This window comes from Mus pahari, chromosome 18 (genome assembly GCF_900095145.1).
Source record: "Mus pahari chromosome 18, PAHARI_EIJ_v1.1, whole genome shotgun sequence".
In the NCBI taxonomy this organism is placed as follows: domain Eukaryota; kingdom Metazoa; phylum Chordata; class Mammalia; order Rodentia; family Muridae; genus Mus; species Mus pahari.
This window is the reverse complement of record NC_034607.1, coordinates 11,630,919-11,649,696: the sequence shown is the minus strand read 5'-3', so window position 1 is coordinate 11,649,696 and position 18,778 is coordinate 11,630,919. Positions and strand designations below refer to the sequence as shown.

General features: G+C 45.2%; 1 protein-coding gene across 3 annotated transcripts in view; it reads right to left on the bottom strand.

Annotated features, from left to right (window-relative positions):
* Positions 1-403: 403 nt before the first annotated feature.
* Positions 404-18,778, bottom strand: part of Rcan2 (regulator of calcineurin 2) — a 223,876-nt gene continuing 205,501 nt past the window's right edge. For all 3 annotated transcript variants that reach the window (XM_029531338.1, XM_021217711.2, XM_029531339.1), the window contains one exon: positions 404-2,897. In XM_029531338.1, coding sequence (XP_029387198.1) covers positions 2,737-2,897 — 161 coding nt within the window. In that variant the 3' untranslated portion in view covers positions 404-2,736. The remainder of the gene's footprint in view (positions 2,898-18,778) is intronic.

Sequence of the window (18,778 nt, the reverse complement as noted above, 5' to 3'; positions counted from 1 at the left end):
ATTTTAGATTTCACTAGTATTTCTTTTATTGTTTAAGGGTTCTCTATCAGAGGACTTCCTGTTAGTGTTTTTAAAGAACATAGTGGGAAGGTGTTAAAAAGTGTTCTCAGCACACTTGAAATGCCTTTTGGAATCAATATGGTTGAACTTGACAGTAAAATAACCTTCTGAGCCCCCATTAATGAGAAGCCAACCCAACTTTCCAGGCTTGGCTTGAATAACTTCTTCATGGGAAAGCTATTGCCAACTTCCCTCCTAGTTCATTAGGAAGAACATCATTGGGTTAGTTACATATGTTGGTTACCCGTCAGAAAGCTCCAAGCTGGCTTGTACTCTCCCACCTCCCCAATCTCAGGGATACTTAGCCCAGGCAGACAACCCAGAAATGATGCCACACAGACATTCATTCACCAGATATATTTGAACTCTAAGCTCTTTGAGCTGTACACGTGCACAAATGATTCAGTTGGTGGAAACCTTCCCCTTCCCCTCCGTTTAAAACGTTTCAAACTTAAAAGAGCGCTAAAGAGGTTTGCATAATGAGCATCATGGAAGTGTCCAGGTGACTTTCGGTGCTGGGAGGTCCCGTGGCTTCCCCATTCCTTCTGGGGAAAGCTCCCCCTCCCCCGTCCCCATGCTCAACCTAGCGCGAGAATCCCTTGATCCGTAGCAGGTTAACATCAACATATGGCAATACAGTTTACTAAGACTAATCTCACCTGGGCCATCTATAACACTGAGTTCTTAATGACTATGCAAGGTAGTCACAGTCAACTTTTACTAAATTGGAAATTTCTGCTATCATTGTTTGGAAGCACAAATTATTTCCCAGAGTTCTTTCTCTCATTTACATTTTGTTCTCTCTCTCTCTCTCTCTCTCTCTCTCTCTCTCTCTCTCTCTCTCTCTCTCTCTCTCTCTCTCTCTCTCTCTCTCTCCCCTCTCTTGCATCAAATCAATCCATCTATACAACCTAATTCAATGTTTCTGCCACCAGAGGGCATCATCTCTCCACTATTTGTAGTCTTTCCGTGGCCAATGAAAAAACAAACACCAAAACCTTCCTCCACAAAGGAAATGCTTACTGTTTATCCCGTGGAAACCCAGGATTCCACAAGCGATACTCTCCTCCATCTCAACCGTACTGTACCGTGTCCGGTACTATATTGCTATATTTCACAGTAGAACGGACTTTAATTTTCTGAGTGATCAGTCTAGGTTTGAAGTTTCTGTGGAAACTAACATACACCTTAATCAAAAAAACCACAATTATCCCCCCATCAGGTGGCTGTGTTAGTGTTCTTGTGTGTTACTCTGAGGCTCAGGCCATGAAAGTCCTTGCCTGTTGTGTGGTAAATGGTATTTGCATCCAAAGTTACTAGTTAATGAACAGGAATAGGTGAGGCTTGACACATGGAGCAGAAAGTATGGTTCTGCAGGTGTATCTTCTGTAATGCACTTTGGGCTAGAGAAATACAAAAGTCACACGGAACAAAAACAAGGAAGTTTTTGAGCGCATGGGCATTGGATGAATGGGAGGGGCATCCTTTGTGCTCTGAAATGCTCAGCTGTATGCGTTCTTGGATTTAGCATCACCCAAGTTGCTTATAACTGATACTTGGATCTTTGTTTGGAAACAGGTGGTGTGGACAGCAAAGAGGTCGGCTAGTCAGTTATCTATTGGCATGAGACATTGCTGTACCCTTTTACAGCTTAGCACGAACCGTAGTAGTGTGTAATAGTATCAGGTTATCTACATTAGAATCAGAATGCATTCAGAAGCGACACGGGTATGATGTCATTAAGCAGCTAATGGTTGAACAATCACTAAATAAAAAAAAACATCCATATTTTAAAAGCACAGCTCAAACATCTGTACAAATATACAAAGGGGTAGGGGACAATCATTCAGACACTGTGAGATTTTATAATAAATAGGTTTGTCTGAAATCGGTCTCTGTCACTTGGACAAGCCTCCCCAGTAACTCTGGGTAGACCTATGTGGTAGTGATGTTCAGAATCTACTAAGGAATATCTTTGGGGCCACGCTCAATTTTACCTCCAGGAATTTGGCCAGAGCTATATGATGTATTGACTCAAACTAACAATGATCCCCAGACTTATTGAGCTGAATGGTGCTGTGGATGCCCCTTGTCTATACAGGACAGGGCTGGGATACCACAAGTTGGGGCGTACCCTCAAATCATCAAAAATAAATGCTGGTGATCGTGCATGTCCTGGGAATGTCGGGATGCAGAGGACTGGGTGAGACCAGATAGGGGGATCTCATGCAGTCAAAGCCAAGTTTACTTATGGTCCTATATGAGTGGCCAGGAAAAAAACCATCACACACACACACACACACACACACACACACACACACACACACACACACACAGAGGACTGAACAGGAGCAGCTCACAAACAACATAAAGGCTCTTCATTCCCGATGTCTCTGGCTTGGATCAACATGAAAGAACAGAGATACTGCACTGATTGTTTAATAAGAAAATACTACCCTTTATCTAGAACTTTCTAAGTGATGGACTGTCGTTAATGGGTAGGAGTTAATTCGGAGACATATCACCTTTGCCTAGCCCTTTTGTCCGAGAGGCTTAATTACAAGGAAGGATTTGCAAACAACCAAACACCCAGGGACTTAAAGGCAATTAATTGTTTGGACAAACAACAAGGGGAGAAAGCATGGTAAGAGGAGATGCATGTTATCATGGACGTGCTCAGTTGGACACAGAGGGTGGCAGGCCGGGACGCCGGGTCTGGATGATTTTTGGCTTTGGGGAAGTCTTTGGGTCCTCCTCCTCCTCCATATCGCTGTCACACACATGCACCACGACGCTCGGTGTAGACTCAGTTCCTGCGTGCAGCTCGTACTTCTCTCCTGAAAAGCAAGAGACGTTGGCTGAGAAAGGGGAAAGAGGTCTTTTGTTTGTTTGTTTGTATGGTTCTTGTTTGTCTGTTTTTTTGTTGTTTGTTTTGTTTTGTTTTGTTGTTGCTGTGAGGCAGGGTCTCTCTGTGTAGCCCTGACTGTCCTATAACTCTGCAGACCAGGCTGGCCTCAATCGCAGAGATCAACCTGCTTTGCTTCCTAAGTGCTGGGATTAAAGGCATGAGCCTGGCTGAAGGAGTTTTTTTCATTCATTTTCTCATATATTACATCCTGACCATTTTCCTCTCCCCTTCCCTCTCTCCCTGCATTTTCCCCACCCACCCCTTCATTTCTCTTCAGAAAAGGGCAGGCCTCCCATGGATATCAACCAAACAGCATATCAAATAAGACCAGGCACCTCCCCTCAAATTAAGGCTGGACAAAGCAATTCAGTAGAAGGAAAAAGACTGAGAGTCCAAGATGGCCCCTGCTCCCACTGTTAGGGGTTCCACAAGAAGACCAAGCTACACAACTATAACACATGCAGAGGGCCTAGGTCACACCCATGCAGGCTCCCTGGTTGTCAGTTCTGTTTCTCTGAGCCCCTATGAGCCTAAGTTAGTTGATTCTTTGGGTTTTCTTGTGGTATCCTTGACCCCTCTGGTTCCTGTAGTCCTTCCTCTCCCTCAGGAAGGATTCTTAAAAGCTGCTTTAGTAAGGTTTGCAAAGGAAATAGGTCAAACACGTTTAGGTTTATTGGGAAGCCTGCAATCTGACATCGGATGGAATAAGGCCTGTCTGTCATTGTGTCCCAGCTAACATCTATCAAATATTCAACCACCATCTGTCCACTATCAACTAGCCAACCACAAGTAAGCCATTTAACCTTTCTCAGGACAGCAAGATCAACTGTAAGTTTCGGAATGGTACTTCCATGCCGGTGGATTGTAAGGACTAGGTGGATCTGGCACTGTAATGCTTTGGCTCCTTAGTGCCCTCCCAAAGTTCAGCCTGCCCTGCCCTTGGACATGAGAGAATATTCCAGAAGAATATGCCCCTGAAGGTGACGATCAGACCCTGGCCTTCTTCTCTCTCCTTTTTTTGCTTCCTGACCTCCATGAGGTAAGTGGGTCTGCCTTCTTCTCCATCCTGGTTCTGTAGAGAGATTCTCGTATCAACATCACTTGTCAGTAAACAAGCTGATGGCTAATGAGCTGAGGCAGGCAGAAGTAGGGGGTGAGACACTGGCAGGAAGAGAGGGGCTTCTGGAAAATAGTAGGAAATAAAAGAGAGACACAGGGGGGAGAGCCAAGAGAGATGAGATTCAAGACCAGGAGGATGGGCGTAAACCAGCATGCAGATACTGAGGAAGATGCTAAGGAAGAAGTGGGCTGGGACTGAAGAAGAGGCGACTGACCACATAGACACAGAATAGTTTAAATGGGTTAAATAAGTTACGAGCTAGTCAGGGAATGCCCCAAAGCTTATGGCTTAGACATCATCATCATCATCATCATCATCATCATCATCATATGTCTTAAAGTTGTTATTGATGGGGACTAAAGGACCAAAAGGAAAAACAGATTTAAAAATTATTTTTACATGGTTCCCTCCTTAGGAACTGTGCTCCCCAGCACCACGTGGGCCTGGACCAAAGGCTCTGAAGCCATAAGCCCAAATCAACTTCACTGACTGATTAGTTTAGGTGCCTTGTCTCAGTGACAGGGAGCTGACTAACACAGCCAGTTAGTCAGACCTGTCACTGTTTGACCCCAGGCCTTGCTGCTAACGGCTGAGTAATCTTAAGTCAAACATGTTTTGGCAGAGATAGTCTTTAAATTCTCCTCCAGATCTATGATTCACACAACCACAGCTCTGGGGGTACAGTAGGCATGGATTATTGCTTGTCCAGAATCTTCGGTGGTTAGTGAGTGACTGGTTGATGATCATTAAGGCCATAATCCTAAGAGTCTTTCATTCTCTCTCTCTCTCTCTCTCTCTCTCTCTCTCTCTCTCTCTCTCTCTCTCTCCCTCCCTCCCTCCCTCTCCCTCCCTCTTTCCCTCTAACTGTCTCTGTGGCTTGGGGGTACATAGGTATATAGATGCACATCTGTACATGAGCATATGAAGCTTAGAGGACATTCATAGGTGTTGTCCCTCTTGCACATCCATGTTTGGCTGTTGTTTGTGGTGGTTTGAATATGTTTGCCCCAAGGAGTGGCGCTATTAGGAGGGGTGGACTTGTTGGAGGAAGTATGTCACTGTGGGGGTGGGCAATGAGACCTTCCTCCTAACCATGTGAGAGCCACTCTTCTAGCAGACTTCAGATGAAGATATAGAACTCTCAGCTCCTCCTGGACCATGCCTGGCTGGACATTGCCATGCTCCTGCCTTGATAATGGACTGAACGTCTGAACCTGTAAGCCAGCCCCAATTAAATGTTGTCCTTATAAAACTTGCCTCTGGTTCCCTGCTTTACAATAAAGTCACTCCCTGGCATCTATTTGTCTTCATTTCACCTCAGTAGGTATTTCCTGAACCTCTCCTGTGGTCTTCCCCATTGCAGAATGCACAGTGTAGTCAAACAACATTTGTGCCTTAACAGCATGAACCAGTAGAAGTAACATGATCTCCATGTACAGAAACAAGAGAAGGTAGGTCTACAGCCTGTACTTTCTCCATAACTGTTAGCTTCTCCATCTTCCCCTGAAACCTCACTCCTTATTGCCCATCCTTCAGGACTCAACAGAGAAAGACTTCTAAAGGTAGTATCTTCTAGATTGTATCTTGGTTACTAGCTCCCCAAGTCTCACCAAGTCCAGATGTCCTTGAACTAGTTTAAAAGATTCTGTGTCACCTCTCAGCAGTCTTTTCCTGAATTCCCCCAGTCCCCATGTGCTTTGTCAGAGTGACTTACTAGCTCTTGCCTAATCACGGTGTCTATATTCTTACACTCGGCCTATCTGCTGCTATTATTTAGCATCATCTCACCTCTCTCTGAGAGTTCCTTAAATCTTGCCTTCCTACAAGGATCACAACCTAGAAACCACCCTGCCCAAGAATCGTGCCTGCGGTCCTAGGTCTGTAATGTGAGCCTCTACTTGATGACTAGAGCAAGTATTGTTGGTCCCTATGACAGGGTGTCAGCCATTTGTGGGTCTGTCCACATACTGGTCAGCGAACAGGAGTGGAACAGAAAACTTGCAAGCGATTAGATGTAAATGTTGGAGACTGACATTGAAAATGGGGACCCTGGATGATGTAGTAGGTATCAAAGCTCTTCCAAGTGATGCTGGGGAAGGAGGGCCATACTGCTTAGTCACTGAAATTCATTGAACTGTTCCCCTAAAAGGAACTGAAGTCCTAACCTTGAGTTCTTGTGAATGTGACTGCACTTGATAATAGGGTCTCTTTAGAGAGGGCCACATGAAGATGAGGTCATCAAGTTCTTAGCCTTATAAAATAGGACAAGTTTGGGTAAACACACACAGAGACTCACACAGAGTGGATAAATGCCACACGAAGAACGGGTCTATATTGTCCAATGTCAGGTTATGACTAGAAGGTAGGAAAGAGGCAGGAGCAGGTCCTTCCCTAGCACGTTCAGAGAGAGGGTCATCCTGTACACCCCTTGATCTTGACACCTCCAGAAATGCATGACAACAAGTCTTGTTACAGAAGTCATCCTGGCAAACTAATGCAGATCAACTCTGCTTTTTATTCAGAGTGAAAAAAAAGTTTAATTCCTTTTAAAGTTGTGCACAAGTGTGTTTGCACGCATGTGCATGCTTGCTTGTTCCTGTAGGCTCAGGTGTGAAGATCACAGGACAGCCTTGGGGATTAGTTCTCATCTAGTTCCTTGTCTGTGAAAGGGCTGGGCCATGAGTGCTTGGGAGTCCCTCATTTATAACTTCCATCTTGGCATAGGAACGCTAGGACTATGGGCACACCCTAGCGTCTCAGGCTTTCTGTGGGCTCCAGATATCTGAACTCAGGCCCTCCTATTTGCATGGCCAGTGCTTTGCTCACTCAATGGTCTCCTCAGTCTACAAGGCAGGAAGCTCTTTATCAGATCCTCCGTCAGCATCCCACTGTGTCCAGTAGGAACTTTCATGGCAGTGACTGGTCCAAGAAAACTGAGTATTATGGCTCCTCAGTGCACTGGAAGGGAAAGCAATAGAAGCAGGGAGAGGAGTCACTCTGCAGTGCAGAGACTCTGTGAGTTACGGTTGCTGAAATTACAGATAGGACTGCTGCAAGTATTAGACCTCTGGTCCAAGTTAGTTAATAAGGACCAGTCAGCACGCTGCCCCTGTTTGCACCCTACTATGTGGCAATCTGGAATGGAAAGCAAGCCTTAATCCAGCAAGGGAGTGACCCCCTTTGAAATCACTGTTGGCATCTTGTGGCCCATTGATGTTGTGTTAAATAAGTCAGATTAAGTGGGGTTTATCACTATGGTAGTGTTTTTTTTTTTTTCTTATTTATTTCTTTTTAAGATCAAGGCAGAAGAGGGTACTTGGGTACTACTAACGAGAGGAGCCCTCTTGGAGCCAGTTTTATCTGAGGGGTACAGGAGATGGTTCAGGGCAGCTTGAGGGCATCTCTGAGCACTAGTTCTTAGAGGGAGAACTTACTAGAAGTGCTTGCTAACCAACAAACCCCAGTGGTGTCAGCAACCCTGCTAACTCTGGTCTAATGGAGGTATGTAATGCTTGTGTGTGTGTGTGTGTGTGTGTGTGTGTGTGTGTGAGAGAGAGAGAGAGAGAGAGAGAGAGAGAGAGAGAGAGAGAGAGAGAGAGAGAGACCACAAAAGCATGAATGTGAAGGTCATGAAAGTTAAGGCTGATGTGGGTGACAGCTGTGATCTGTGATACAGGCCAGCATGAACATACATCCTGGCCCTTTACTTGTCTTTTTAGAAGACAGCTATCCTTGTTGAAGAGATCACATTTTGTAACCCAGGCTGTCCTAGAATTCACTATGTAGCCCAGGCTGTCCTAGAACTCACAGTATAACCCAGGCTGGCCTGGAACTCCCTAAGTAATCCAGGCTGTCCTTGAACTTGTAACCCTTCTGTCCCAGTCTCTGAAGTGGTGGTATTTCTAGCAGACTCTACCATTCCTGGCTTTCTTTTCCTTTTTCCCTTCCCCTCCCTTCCTCCCCCCTCCTTCCTTCCCTCTCTAATTTCTCCTTTCCTTCCATCTTCCATTCCCACTCTCTGCTTTCCCCCCCTCTCTCTTTTCATGCCTTCCCCATCCCTTCTCTTCTCCCCATTCTCCCTTCTTCCTTTCCCTTTCCCACCCCTTTCACAACTGCAGTGAGGCACATAAGGAAAGCTAGCCTTTGTTAGGTCTTTTTTTTTACCTTGGCTAAGGTAAAGGGGCACTCCTTCCAAGGCACCTCCTGCTTCCCCCTCCCCCGCACCTTGTTCACACCTCTGGCATGGAGGAAGAAGAACCCAGAATGAGACTGAGTAACAGTTTGGTCCCCTCTGGTGCAGCCTCTTCCTGTGGGGTGCAAAGCGTCCTCTTCAGTTATGTTAATCAAGTCAGACTGCACATTAGTAAGGGATGTTTTCTGGCTGTGGTCCCATTAAGGCTGACATCTCATTGTGCTATTTTGGGAAACTTTGTTACTATCAAAATCCCACAAAGCTTAACATCTGCTGAGTACCTACAAAATAAAAAAGAAATGGCCTTAGCTTTACTGGATTGGATTTTTCTTTTTTTGGCTTCTCTTTCCCCCTCAGGCTTCAGCTAATTCTTCCACCATGAGGGTTGACGTCAATACTGTCACTATTCAAAGGGAACAACTGGGCTTAGTTGGGGACAAAGAGCTTGTGTCAAGCCTTTTCCACCCAGGGTGGAGACAGTCTTGGCCATGGTACAGTGAGGACAGGACATTCAGACCAGTTTCTTTTATGGGACAAGGAAAGCATTCATCTGTCACCTGCTTGCTCCCTGGTCTGCATTAGATTGTCCTGTCCCCTGTGTGCAGAAAGGAGGTCGGGGCCAAAAGCCTTCAAAAATGCACCAGTCAGGGTTTTCCCTTGACCTCTGCTGAGACACATGAAAAACTATCTAGTGTGGGCCAGAGTCAAGTGCTCATTCAGGCCTCAGACACTGACCGAGGCATAGCTGCTGTTCAAAGAGATGCCCAACTTCTGTCCTCTAGCTTCTTGAGTGGGTGGGACCAGGTCGGTGACAATGTCCTGGTTCCTGTGGTAAGAAGGAGGGACTGTATTGCAGGCAAGATGCCTCCCACCTGTAATGAGCAGGATCCTGGAGGGTCCTGGGTGGTAGTGCCTTCCAGTCTAATTGACACAGGGGGCAGCCATAAGGTCACTTTGGGCTCTCGGCAGTAGCGGAGCCCCTCCTGCATTTTTCTCTAGATTTCCTCACTGAGATTATAGCTTGTAAATACCAGCTTCTTACAGAGATGCGATGGCCAGAAGATGGTTCAGACATTAAAGCAGAGTCACAGCTATATAGATTTTAATATGTAGGAAGAAAAAAAATAACTCTTTTTAAATGAATGAAGGGAAGAAGAAAACCTCCTGAGACTTCAGCACTTGGGGACAGCCCCTAACATATGCCCTGATGGGGAACAGACAGAATCTCTGCTCCAGGGAAGTCCCAGTAGCAGTTTAACATGTAGATGCTTTGTTCCTCAGGACCTCCTGCTGCTCTGGAAGATTCTTACTTGTTCACACGGATGCCCTTATCAGAGGCCTCATACTGACTGCCCGACATCTTGCTAAGTACCCACTCCCTAAGATGGGTTGTGTCATTGCCTTCCTTTCTACCCCTGGTTTTCCCTCAAGGATCTTTCTATCACCCTTCCAGGCATCTCCGTGAAAATCCTTAGAGCCAGGTACCCCTCAATTTCTTTCCCATCTACCACCACTTTTGGTCAGTCTCAGAGCTTTACTCAATATGACTCGGAAGCATTTCCACACGTGTTCCTTCTAACATCCGCTAGGCAAAGACCCCATCTGGTGGCATCTTTGAAACTTCCAGCCACCTGGAGAACTTCCTGTTGTTTTCCTCACCACAGCAACTGGTCTTCTTAAACAACAGATGGCATCACGGCGTTATCACACGCTAATAACGTTGACTCAGAGGAAGTTGTGTAACTGAGCATTTATCCATGCAGGGAGGTTCCTAGGATACAGTGGAGAAAAATTCATGCTGACTATATAAAGCTCTCCCAAGAGGCATGATATTAATTACCTGGGAGAATGTCACTGTGGTCAGTGCTGCTCAAATAATGTTTCCTATATGATGAACTTACCATGCAGTATTTAAATAAGCAAGCAAGAAAACAGTTGCAAAGGGCTTTGACTCAGTGGGTCATGAGGAAGTCTAAGAGCTGACACACGGGCTGTGTCCCACAGGTTACTGCATAGCTGGACACCATGGAACCTGATCATGCAGACAGACTCATTCTTTCCCCCAAGTCCCTGGTCTCCATTTTCTGAATTGTCATCGGTAAATCTCTCTTCTTTCTTCTCTCTCTTTCTATCCATTTCCACACCTCTATGCCTGAGATAGAAAACTGCAAGTTGCTATTTTAATGAGCTCTTGGATTTTTTTTTCCCCTGAGGTCATCTGAACCATTCAATTCTAATATTTAAATGTACCATCTTTTGTATCCATAATTATCTCATTGGAGTGATATTTGCACATGTGTGTATGTATATATGAGTGAGAGTATATGTGTGAGTGTGTGTATGTGTGAGTGTGTGTGTGTATGGCCATGTATGTGTGTATGTATGAATATGTATGTGTGTAAATATATGTGTGAGTGTATGTGTGTGTATATGTGAGTGTGTGTATGTATGAGTATGTATATGTGTGTATGTATAAGTATGTACACATGTGTGTGTATGTATGAGTGTGTATATGTGTGTATGTATGTGTGTGCATGTGTGTATGTGTGTACGTGTGAGTGTATGTGTATGAATTTGTGTATATGTATGTGAGTGTATGTATGAGTATGTATGTTTGTATGTGTGTGAGTATATTTGTGTGACTGTGTGTGTATTATGAGTGTGTATGAATGTGTATGTGAGTCTGTGTGTATGAGTATGTATATGTGTATAAGTATGTGAATATGTGAGTGTGTATGTGTATGTATGAGTATGTGTGTATGTATGAGTGTGTGAATGTGTGATTATGTGTATGTGTGAGTGTGTGAATGTGTGAGTGTGTGTGTATGTGTGAGTATGAGTGTGTGTATGTGTGAGTATGTGTATGTGGGTGTGTGTATGTTGCTGTCACTTGCTGTGCTATTGTTTTGAGAGTGGGTCTCTCACAGAACCAGGTCAGCTTCAGCTAAGCTACCGAGTCAGCAAGGTCTCTGCAGGGATCTGCCTGTCTCAGCCTTCCCAGTACTGACCCAGTCCGGGCCTTAGGATCTGCCTGTCTCAGCCTTCCCAGTACTGACCCAGTCCGGGCCTTAGGATCTGCCTGTCTCAGCCTTCCCAGTACTGACCCAGTCCGGGCCTTAGGATCTGCCTGTCTCAGCCTTCCCAGTACTGACCCAGTCCGGGCCTTAGGATCTGCCTGTCTCAGCCTTCCCAGTACTGACCCAGTCCGGGCCTTAGGATCTGCCTGTCTCAGCCTTCCCAGTACTGACCCAGTCCGGGCCTTAGGATCTGCCTGTCTCAGCCTTCCCAGTACTGACCCAGTCCGGGCCTACCTAGCCGTGTCAGGTACTTTACACAGGAGAGGAGATTTAGACTCAGAGTTTCGTGCTTGCAGAGTGCTTCCCCCCTGAAGTCATGTTGTAGACTGATGAGTGAATGCTCAATAAATATAGGGGTGACTTACAGAGGGCACTGAGCTGCTAACAATCACCTGTGTAAAGTTTAGTATGCACCCAGGGCAGCTGGGAATCACTGTAAGAGGATGGAAGGCAAAGAAACTACTGAACCCAAAGATTGTTCCTAGTTAAAGAATATCACATGCGCTCTAGCCCATCCTGGTACTCTTCTAGTATCTGGAACAGCTTAAGTTCCCAACGTCCTTTAGGAGATGATGGGGGTAGGGGGGTGGTGGTAAAGGAGGAGGTGAAGGAGGAGGAGGTGGAGGAAGAGGAGGGGGGAGAAAGAAGAGGAGGAGAAGATGGAGACTGCAGGAGCTTCTTTAGTTCACACCAGATAATCATTATGATCTTGCTTCTCCTTTCACTCTGGGAGCAGCTGAGGCTCCACTTTGCTCGGTGCTCTCTCCAGGTTGTGACCAAAGCATCCTGCAAATTCTGTGTGTATTCCCACACTTGTGATGCGGGCCCCTTTTTACTGTCTCTGTCTGTGCTAACCGACACACCCATGAACGTTCCCCGACACTCTGCCTACTGTCCCATCTTTTCAATCAAGCTGACCGCCCTTTGGCGCAGCCGCTTGCTTTGCTTATCGTACCTCCTAGAAACCTGGCGTGCTCCTTCAACTCTGTGAAATCTGTCATGGAGCACTTACTAAATTCTAGGCACGGGGCTAGGTCTCCAAGTATGTCACATAGAAAGTGAATGCGTATTATACAGTTCGGCGATGTGGGTTTCGTCATGGAAGGCGAAGGAACTTGCTTCAGATTATACAGCACACAAACAATGCCGTCTAGACTCAGACTCACACCTTGAGTTGCAGCCGTTATCCCAAAGAAGGAGAGAGCCCAACTTCATGGTAGATACTTTCAGCTACAAAAGACCAGATACGAAGATACGAAGGGCAAAGGGCATTGAACAGTGAAAACCACAGCTGCTTCGTTGCTGTCTATTCACCAGATTTTTTTTTTTAAATTAAACATTTATCTATTTATTTATTTATCGTGGATCTGTGGGTGTGCGTGCATGTACCACAGAGTGTGTAGAAGTCTGAGAACAACTTTCAGAAGTCAGTTCTCTCCTTCCACCAAGTGGGGCCTGGGGATTGAACTCAGGCCATCTGGCTAGGCAGCAAGGACTATTACCTGCTGAGCCACCTCACTGGCCCAATTCACAAGGTAACCCAAGAGCAGAGACAAAACATACTTTTAAGGGTGACCCTGCATGCAGCATTCACACCGCACACCCAAAGTATGAGTGCCAGTTTACATCTGTAAAAGAATTCTCCTTACCTCTGACTCAGAGGTTGAAATAGATATGTCTTCCTTGTGAGTTACATTAATTAGGGAGAGATATTTTCCACTTGAAGGGAGTCTGTGTGCTGAGCAGTGACTGCAGCCAAGCTTCTTTACGGCGACATGTTTTGATAGAGTAGGAATCGTGGGGGTTGGAGGGGGGAGGGTATCTAAATATAGCAGACATGGGCAACTTGAAACTGAAGCGCCATTTAAAACAACCCTCTGCTGTTAACTAAAATTGATCTCGCTCTGCAGAGCTAAAAATAGCAGGAGGGGAGAAGAGAATAGACAATGTTTTCATATCTCCCTGTGGGCATTCTCAGTGGCAGTGAGCATGACCTTCTGTGCCCTCCAGAGAGCAGAACAAAGGCTGGCAAATCACATTTGCTCAGATCAGCATCCCGTTTAGCTGGCTGGCAGTCTATGTGCCATTTATGCCCGCTGCTGTGGATACACTTGTTTTTGCTGGGCTGGGATTTTATTTTTCCTTTCTTTCCTAGTACATTACCAAAAGAATATAGCGTCATACTGCTTCTCAAATTCAGAATAGCAGATACCGTAAAACAAATAGAAATAAAGAATTCTAGCTCGTTACCGGGTCAGAAGCCTTTGCATCGGTGTTAAACCAAGCACAGGGAGCCTCCGTTTCTTAGCGACTGTAAACAGCCCATGAACAGAGCAAAAGGGAGTGGATTCTGTGCGCCAGAATTTAGCAATTTTAGTAAAGCAGGGATGTAGCCCCCCTCCCCCACCTTGAGAAGAAAGGCCTGGGGTATATCCAGTGGATGGTGGTTAATTCAGAAACTCACAACTGATCAAAGTATAGGGAATAAATGCCCGTGGAGTGTTCACTCACCAGGGATTATTCACACCACCTCTTCCAAGATTGGGAATCACCACGGGGGTGAGCGGGGGGGGGGGTTTGGGGGGGAGAAGGGATGGAAAGAAGTGGGAAGGATGAGGTGGGGCAGTTGCCTTCTGGGCATGCTCTATGACCTCTGCCCTCATGAACTCACAGGAGCTGTAGCTTCCTGAACAAGACCAGCAAAGATCAAGGCAGGCGATCTTTTAGCAGACAGAGGGAAGGGGATCATGAAGACCCAACCCCAGTAGGGAGGCTATGAACACGTGGTGGTTTCTGGGAAAGGGTGAGTCTATCTTCTTTAAGGGTGTGGGCCCCGGTAGCTTGACTGTGTTGCAGAGGAGAGTCTCATACCCATGAGAGTAGGAATAACACAAAATTGAACTCTGAGGATTTTTTTTTTTTAAAGTTGGAAATGGGTGGGGGAGGTAGTAAGTGGACCTGACAAGGATTATAGGGAGGGACAGTGTAAATATGATCAAAATACTTTGTATGGAATTCTCAAACAATTAATAGAAATACTGTTTTTAAAAACTGGAACTCAGGTAATTACCCCCTAACACGAAATGAGTTATACTCTGTCATTAAAAGGGTTCTGCCAAAGGATTAAAGAAATGAACTTTATGAAATCATTTTTAATGGCAATGCTGGAAGTCCTTTTGTTATTGCTAACGTTAATTAACTGCTGTCTGACTCAGTCTGGCTAAAGCCACAGAGAGCAACAATTTGCCGCTGGAGATACCAACTCTAAGGAGGCTAACATCTGAGACATCCATTTATTTATGTATTCAGTCATCCAATATTTATTGGGCATTCACTATGTGCCAGGTGCTAGCAGAAACGGAGAATGCCAACATGGATAAAGCATACACATTGCTTTTAAAAAGCAGGGAAGAGCCAAAGTTGAACAGCAGAAAATGCCCTCAAGGAAAAAGAAGTGTTTGTGTAAAGTGTCACATGGAAGACAAATGTGAATGTTTTTCCTGTGGCACTGTGTTGGGGTAATTCAGAGTATGTAGTCTTGAACCCCCCCTTGTTGTGCTTGAAATATCCCCTCTTTTGTAGTTTGAGGGCCCACTATAAGTTCATATGTTAGATCCCCCTTCCTTATTGCAGTAGTGTGGTCACTACTAGTAGTAGTAGTGTAAGTAAGCACTTGGGTCATCATGACTGAGCGCCAATGAGTGGATTAATGTCAATCTCATATTCATGAGGTTTAGATTAGTTACCACAAGAGTGGGCTGTTGTAGAGCATGTCCCAAACTCACATCCTCTATGGAGTCTTTGTTTTAAAGATAGGGTATATGAATATATATGAATGAATATATATGTGAATGAATATGAATGAATATTATATGAATATATATGTGTATATATATGAATGAATATAGGCCAGGAACTTGCTATTAGACTAAGCTGGCTCAAACTCACAGAGATCCACATGCCTCTGCTTCCCAAACCCTGGGAATAAAGATGTGTTCTCCATACCTGGCTGCGTCATGTCCTCTGGATGACATATGAGTGATCAGCTAGATGCTTACATTAAGTTCCTGGGCTTCCTAGCCTTCAGAAGTAGTATTTTCAGCCCTATTGTTGGACACAAGTCATTTATCCAGATGGGATAAGGAAGCGAAGAGAAACCGTGTCAAACTGCTGACAAGGAATGCAGATAATAATAATGTCAAAACAACAACAACAACAACAAAACCCCAAATCCATCCAGGTTGCCTTGTTGTTTGCTATTGCATGTGGAGTGGACTGGTCTATCACACTGTGACCCTACACACTGGGTCAGGCTTTCTGAAAGGCTGGTGTGGTGTTAAAGATCAGCATAACTCAGGGTTAGAACATAAGTTATCCAGTGTCCAAGCAGAATGGGCCTAAAGTTGGCAATACTTATAACTCTGGCCAAGGGGTGGAGCTTCATTCCCTGCCTGGAATCAGAAGAATCAACTCTCCAGCTGCATTACCTTGAGAAAAATCCATCTGTCTTACCCGCAGCTCAGTCCCTTAGTCTATCATGCAGATGACAATAGCTCCAGGGCACTTGCAAAATGGTACAAGGTACATTTTATGTGAAATAGGGAGGTGAAGGCCATAGGGTAGCCTGCATTTGAACACTGTCAGTTACCTGTGCTCAACATTCACAACAACCATCCTTCTTCTCTGTCTGAGGTCATTTCCCCTCTGCCTTCTTTGTGGCATCCCTGCCAGGGCCCAATCCCTGCTCTATGTACCGCTTCCTTCCATCATTAGGTCATGCCCATCCCTGATGGTGACTTCTAGCCAGTGAGGGAGGCTGAGGCTGGTCCTCATCTCCTCTCTGTTCTACTCTCAGTTGGCACTGACTCCAAATGAAAGTTTATAGCCTTCATAAAACAAACCACCACCAACAAAAGAACTAGATTTTACTGGGTTACTAGCTCTCACTAGGCAGAACATGGGTTTGCTGAGCTACAATTCCAGTACATTTTATATCAAGATGCCACTTTGGTAAAGAGCGAACACCAGGCTGGAATGTGGCTCCTAGCTGATGAAGGGTTTGCTGTTTAAACACCAACACCTACAGTCCAGAGCCTATGTGGGCTTGGTGGTACACACTTATAAACCCAGTGCTGAGGAGCAAGAGACAGATGGGTCCCCAAGAATCTCTGGCCAGTCAGCTTAGTTACTTATCAAGTTTCAGGCCATGTGAGATCCTGGTTCAACCAACCAACCAACCAACCAACCAACCAACCAACCAACCAACCAACCAACTAGCCAACAGCAGAAAAGATAGATGATGCCTGAAGAGTGGTACCTCTAGCCTACATTCAGATATACATACATGCGCATGTAAGTACATACACACATGTACACACACACACACACACACACACACACACACACACACACACACGCTTACAGTGGAGGATGATGAGCAAAGTCTTGTCATTACCTAGCAGTGTTCTTAGTGATTGATGCCCTTACCCTGGGACCCCAGTCTCCAGTCCTGTAAAATGTAACTCAGCCAGCCAGGCTCTTAGTGAGTTTACCGGAAGTTCTATGTGCTGATACCTAGAACAACTATCCAACATGCCCATTAGTGTGCACCCATTCCTAGCCGAGTCAAGCTGGCAGCCCACAGGGTCCTCTTGGCTTTGGAGGGTCCCTGCCTCTGTGATGGGTAACGGCCTTCTAAGGCTTGACTTGAGAAAACCTGTCTTCATATATGTCACCATGCTACTGCCCTCCACAGTCATGGCCCTCCTTGAATGGAGACTCCAGGAAGTGAACCAGGCGCTCATCAATGCCATCATCTCCCTCAACAGCCTGTCCTGCATACCTACTGCTTCTCACAGTGGCTCTCTGAGGGTGAAACCACAGCCATTTCTAGGGCGCCAGAAGCCAAGTGGCTCAGGGATCCACCAGGAAAAGCTTTCATCTGAGGCAGGATCCACACTGAACAGACAGCCATTTCCCCAGAGAGAATAATAATTAATCTAATCAGACTCTATCTTTATCAAACACAGTAGGGTGACCATTTCTTCTTAGGAATTTCCTGGTTTTAACACTGAAGTCCCATACCCTAGGAATCTTTGATTATTGGCAAACCAGACCCATTGTTCACTCCATTTCCCATGATTGACAACATAGAGTACAGATGAGAATCAGGTTTCTAGGGTGGGTGACTATGAATAAAACACCTCCCTGGCTGTGTGATACAAACTGGAAAGATTGTATTATAAGTTCATTATTCTTAGAATTTAGCATCTAGGGTATCAGCGGTTTTTGTTTTTTTGTTTTTTTGTTTTTGTTTGTTTGTTTGTTGTTGTTGTTGCTTGTTTTGTTTTGTTTTTCAAGACAGGGTTTCTCTGTGTAGCCCTGGCTGTCCTGGAACTCACTCAGTAGACCAGGCTGGCCTCGAACTCAGAAATCCGCCTGCCTCTGCCTCCCGAGTGCTGGGATTAACCGGCAGTACCAGCAGTTCTTAAACTCACCTGTAGGTTAGAACCAGTGGAGGTTTCTGAACTTTATCTCTCTTAGGGTGGAGTCAGGCTATTCGGGTTGTTTTCTTAAGTCCTGAGTTACTCTGAAAGAACCACTAGCACAAAGAACTGACTTCCAGGCCAGTATTCATCCTTCCTTTCTACACTGCTGATTTTTGCCCCTTCCATTCCAATCATTTCCTCTCCTTGTAGAAGACAAGGAAAAGTAATTTGAAATACAAAGGAGCGTCATCAGCTGAAATCAGAGATGGCATCACCGCTTGGTATAAAATCTGTAATAACACTAGAGAAGCATGTAAAGATATCCAAATGGGGTGCTAATGGTAGCTTTGATTATAATACAAAAATTTGGGGAAAAAAATCTAAACATACATTCACAGAAGAGCAGAAAAGTATGGCAGTACATGCCTGTAACTGGAATGAACAATTAAGCTGCAGTATGTCAACACTGGAACAACATGACTGTATACATATATGTACACACACACACAGACACACACAATTTCATCGACTTCTTGCAAAACTTGGATGTTTTCATTTTTATAAGAAGGATGTCACATATTTGAGGCCACCAGGATGCATACTCATATCTGTGGCAGTCATAAAACTGTCAAGATAGCAAGGTTGCCTCTTGCCAGCCGAGAGAGCATCCTCCTCTGCATGTCTCAGGATACGAAGAGAAATCCCAGCCCTGGGTAGCTGTTTCTGCATTTCAGTCCTGCACTGCAGCCCAGAATTAGCAGAGGCTCCCAAGTGGCTTTGCAGAAGGTGCAGAGCTGAGCACTGCGTTCTCATCCATCATCCCTCCTTCCCATTGTCCACAGAGAGCAAGGGATCCATTGAAATGCAGGTGTGACAGGGAAACCTATGCATTCAAGCTTGTTAATTTTACTTGGCCGTTCTGGGTTGCTGACA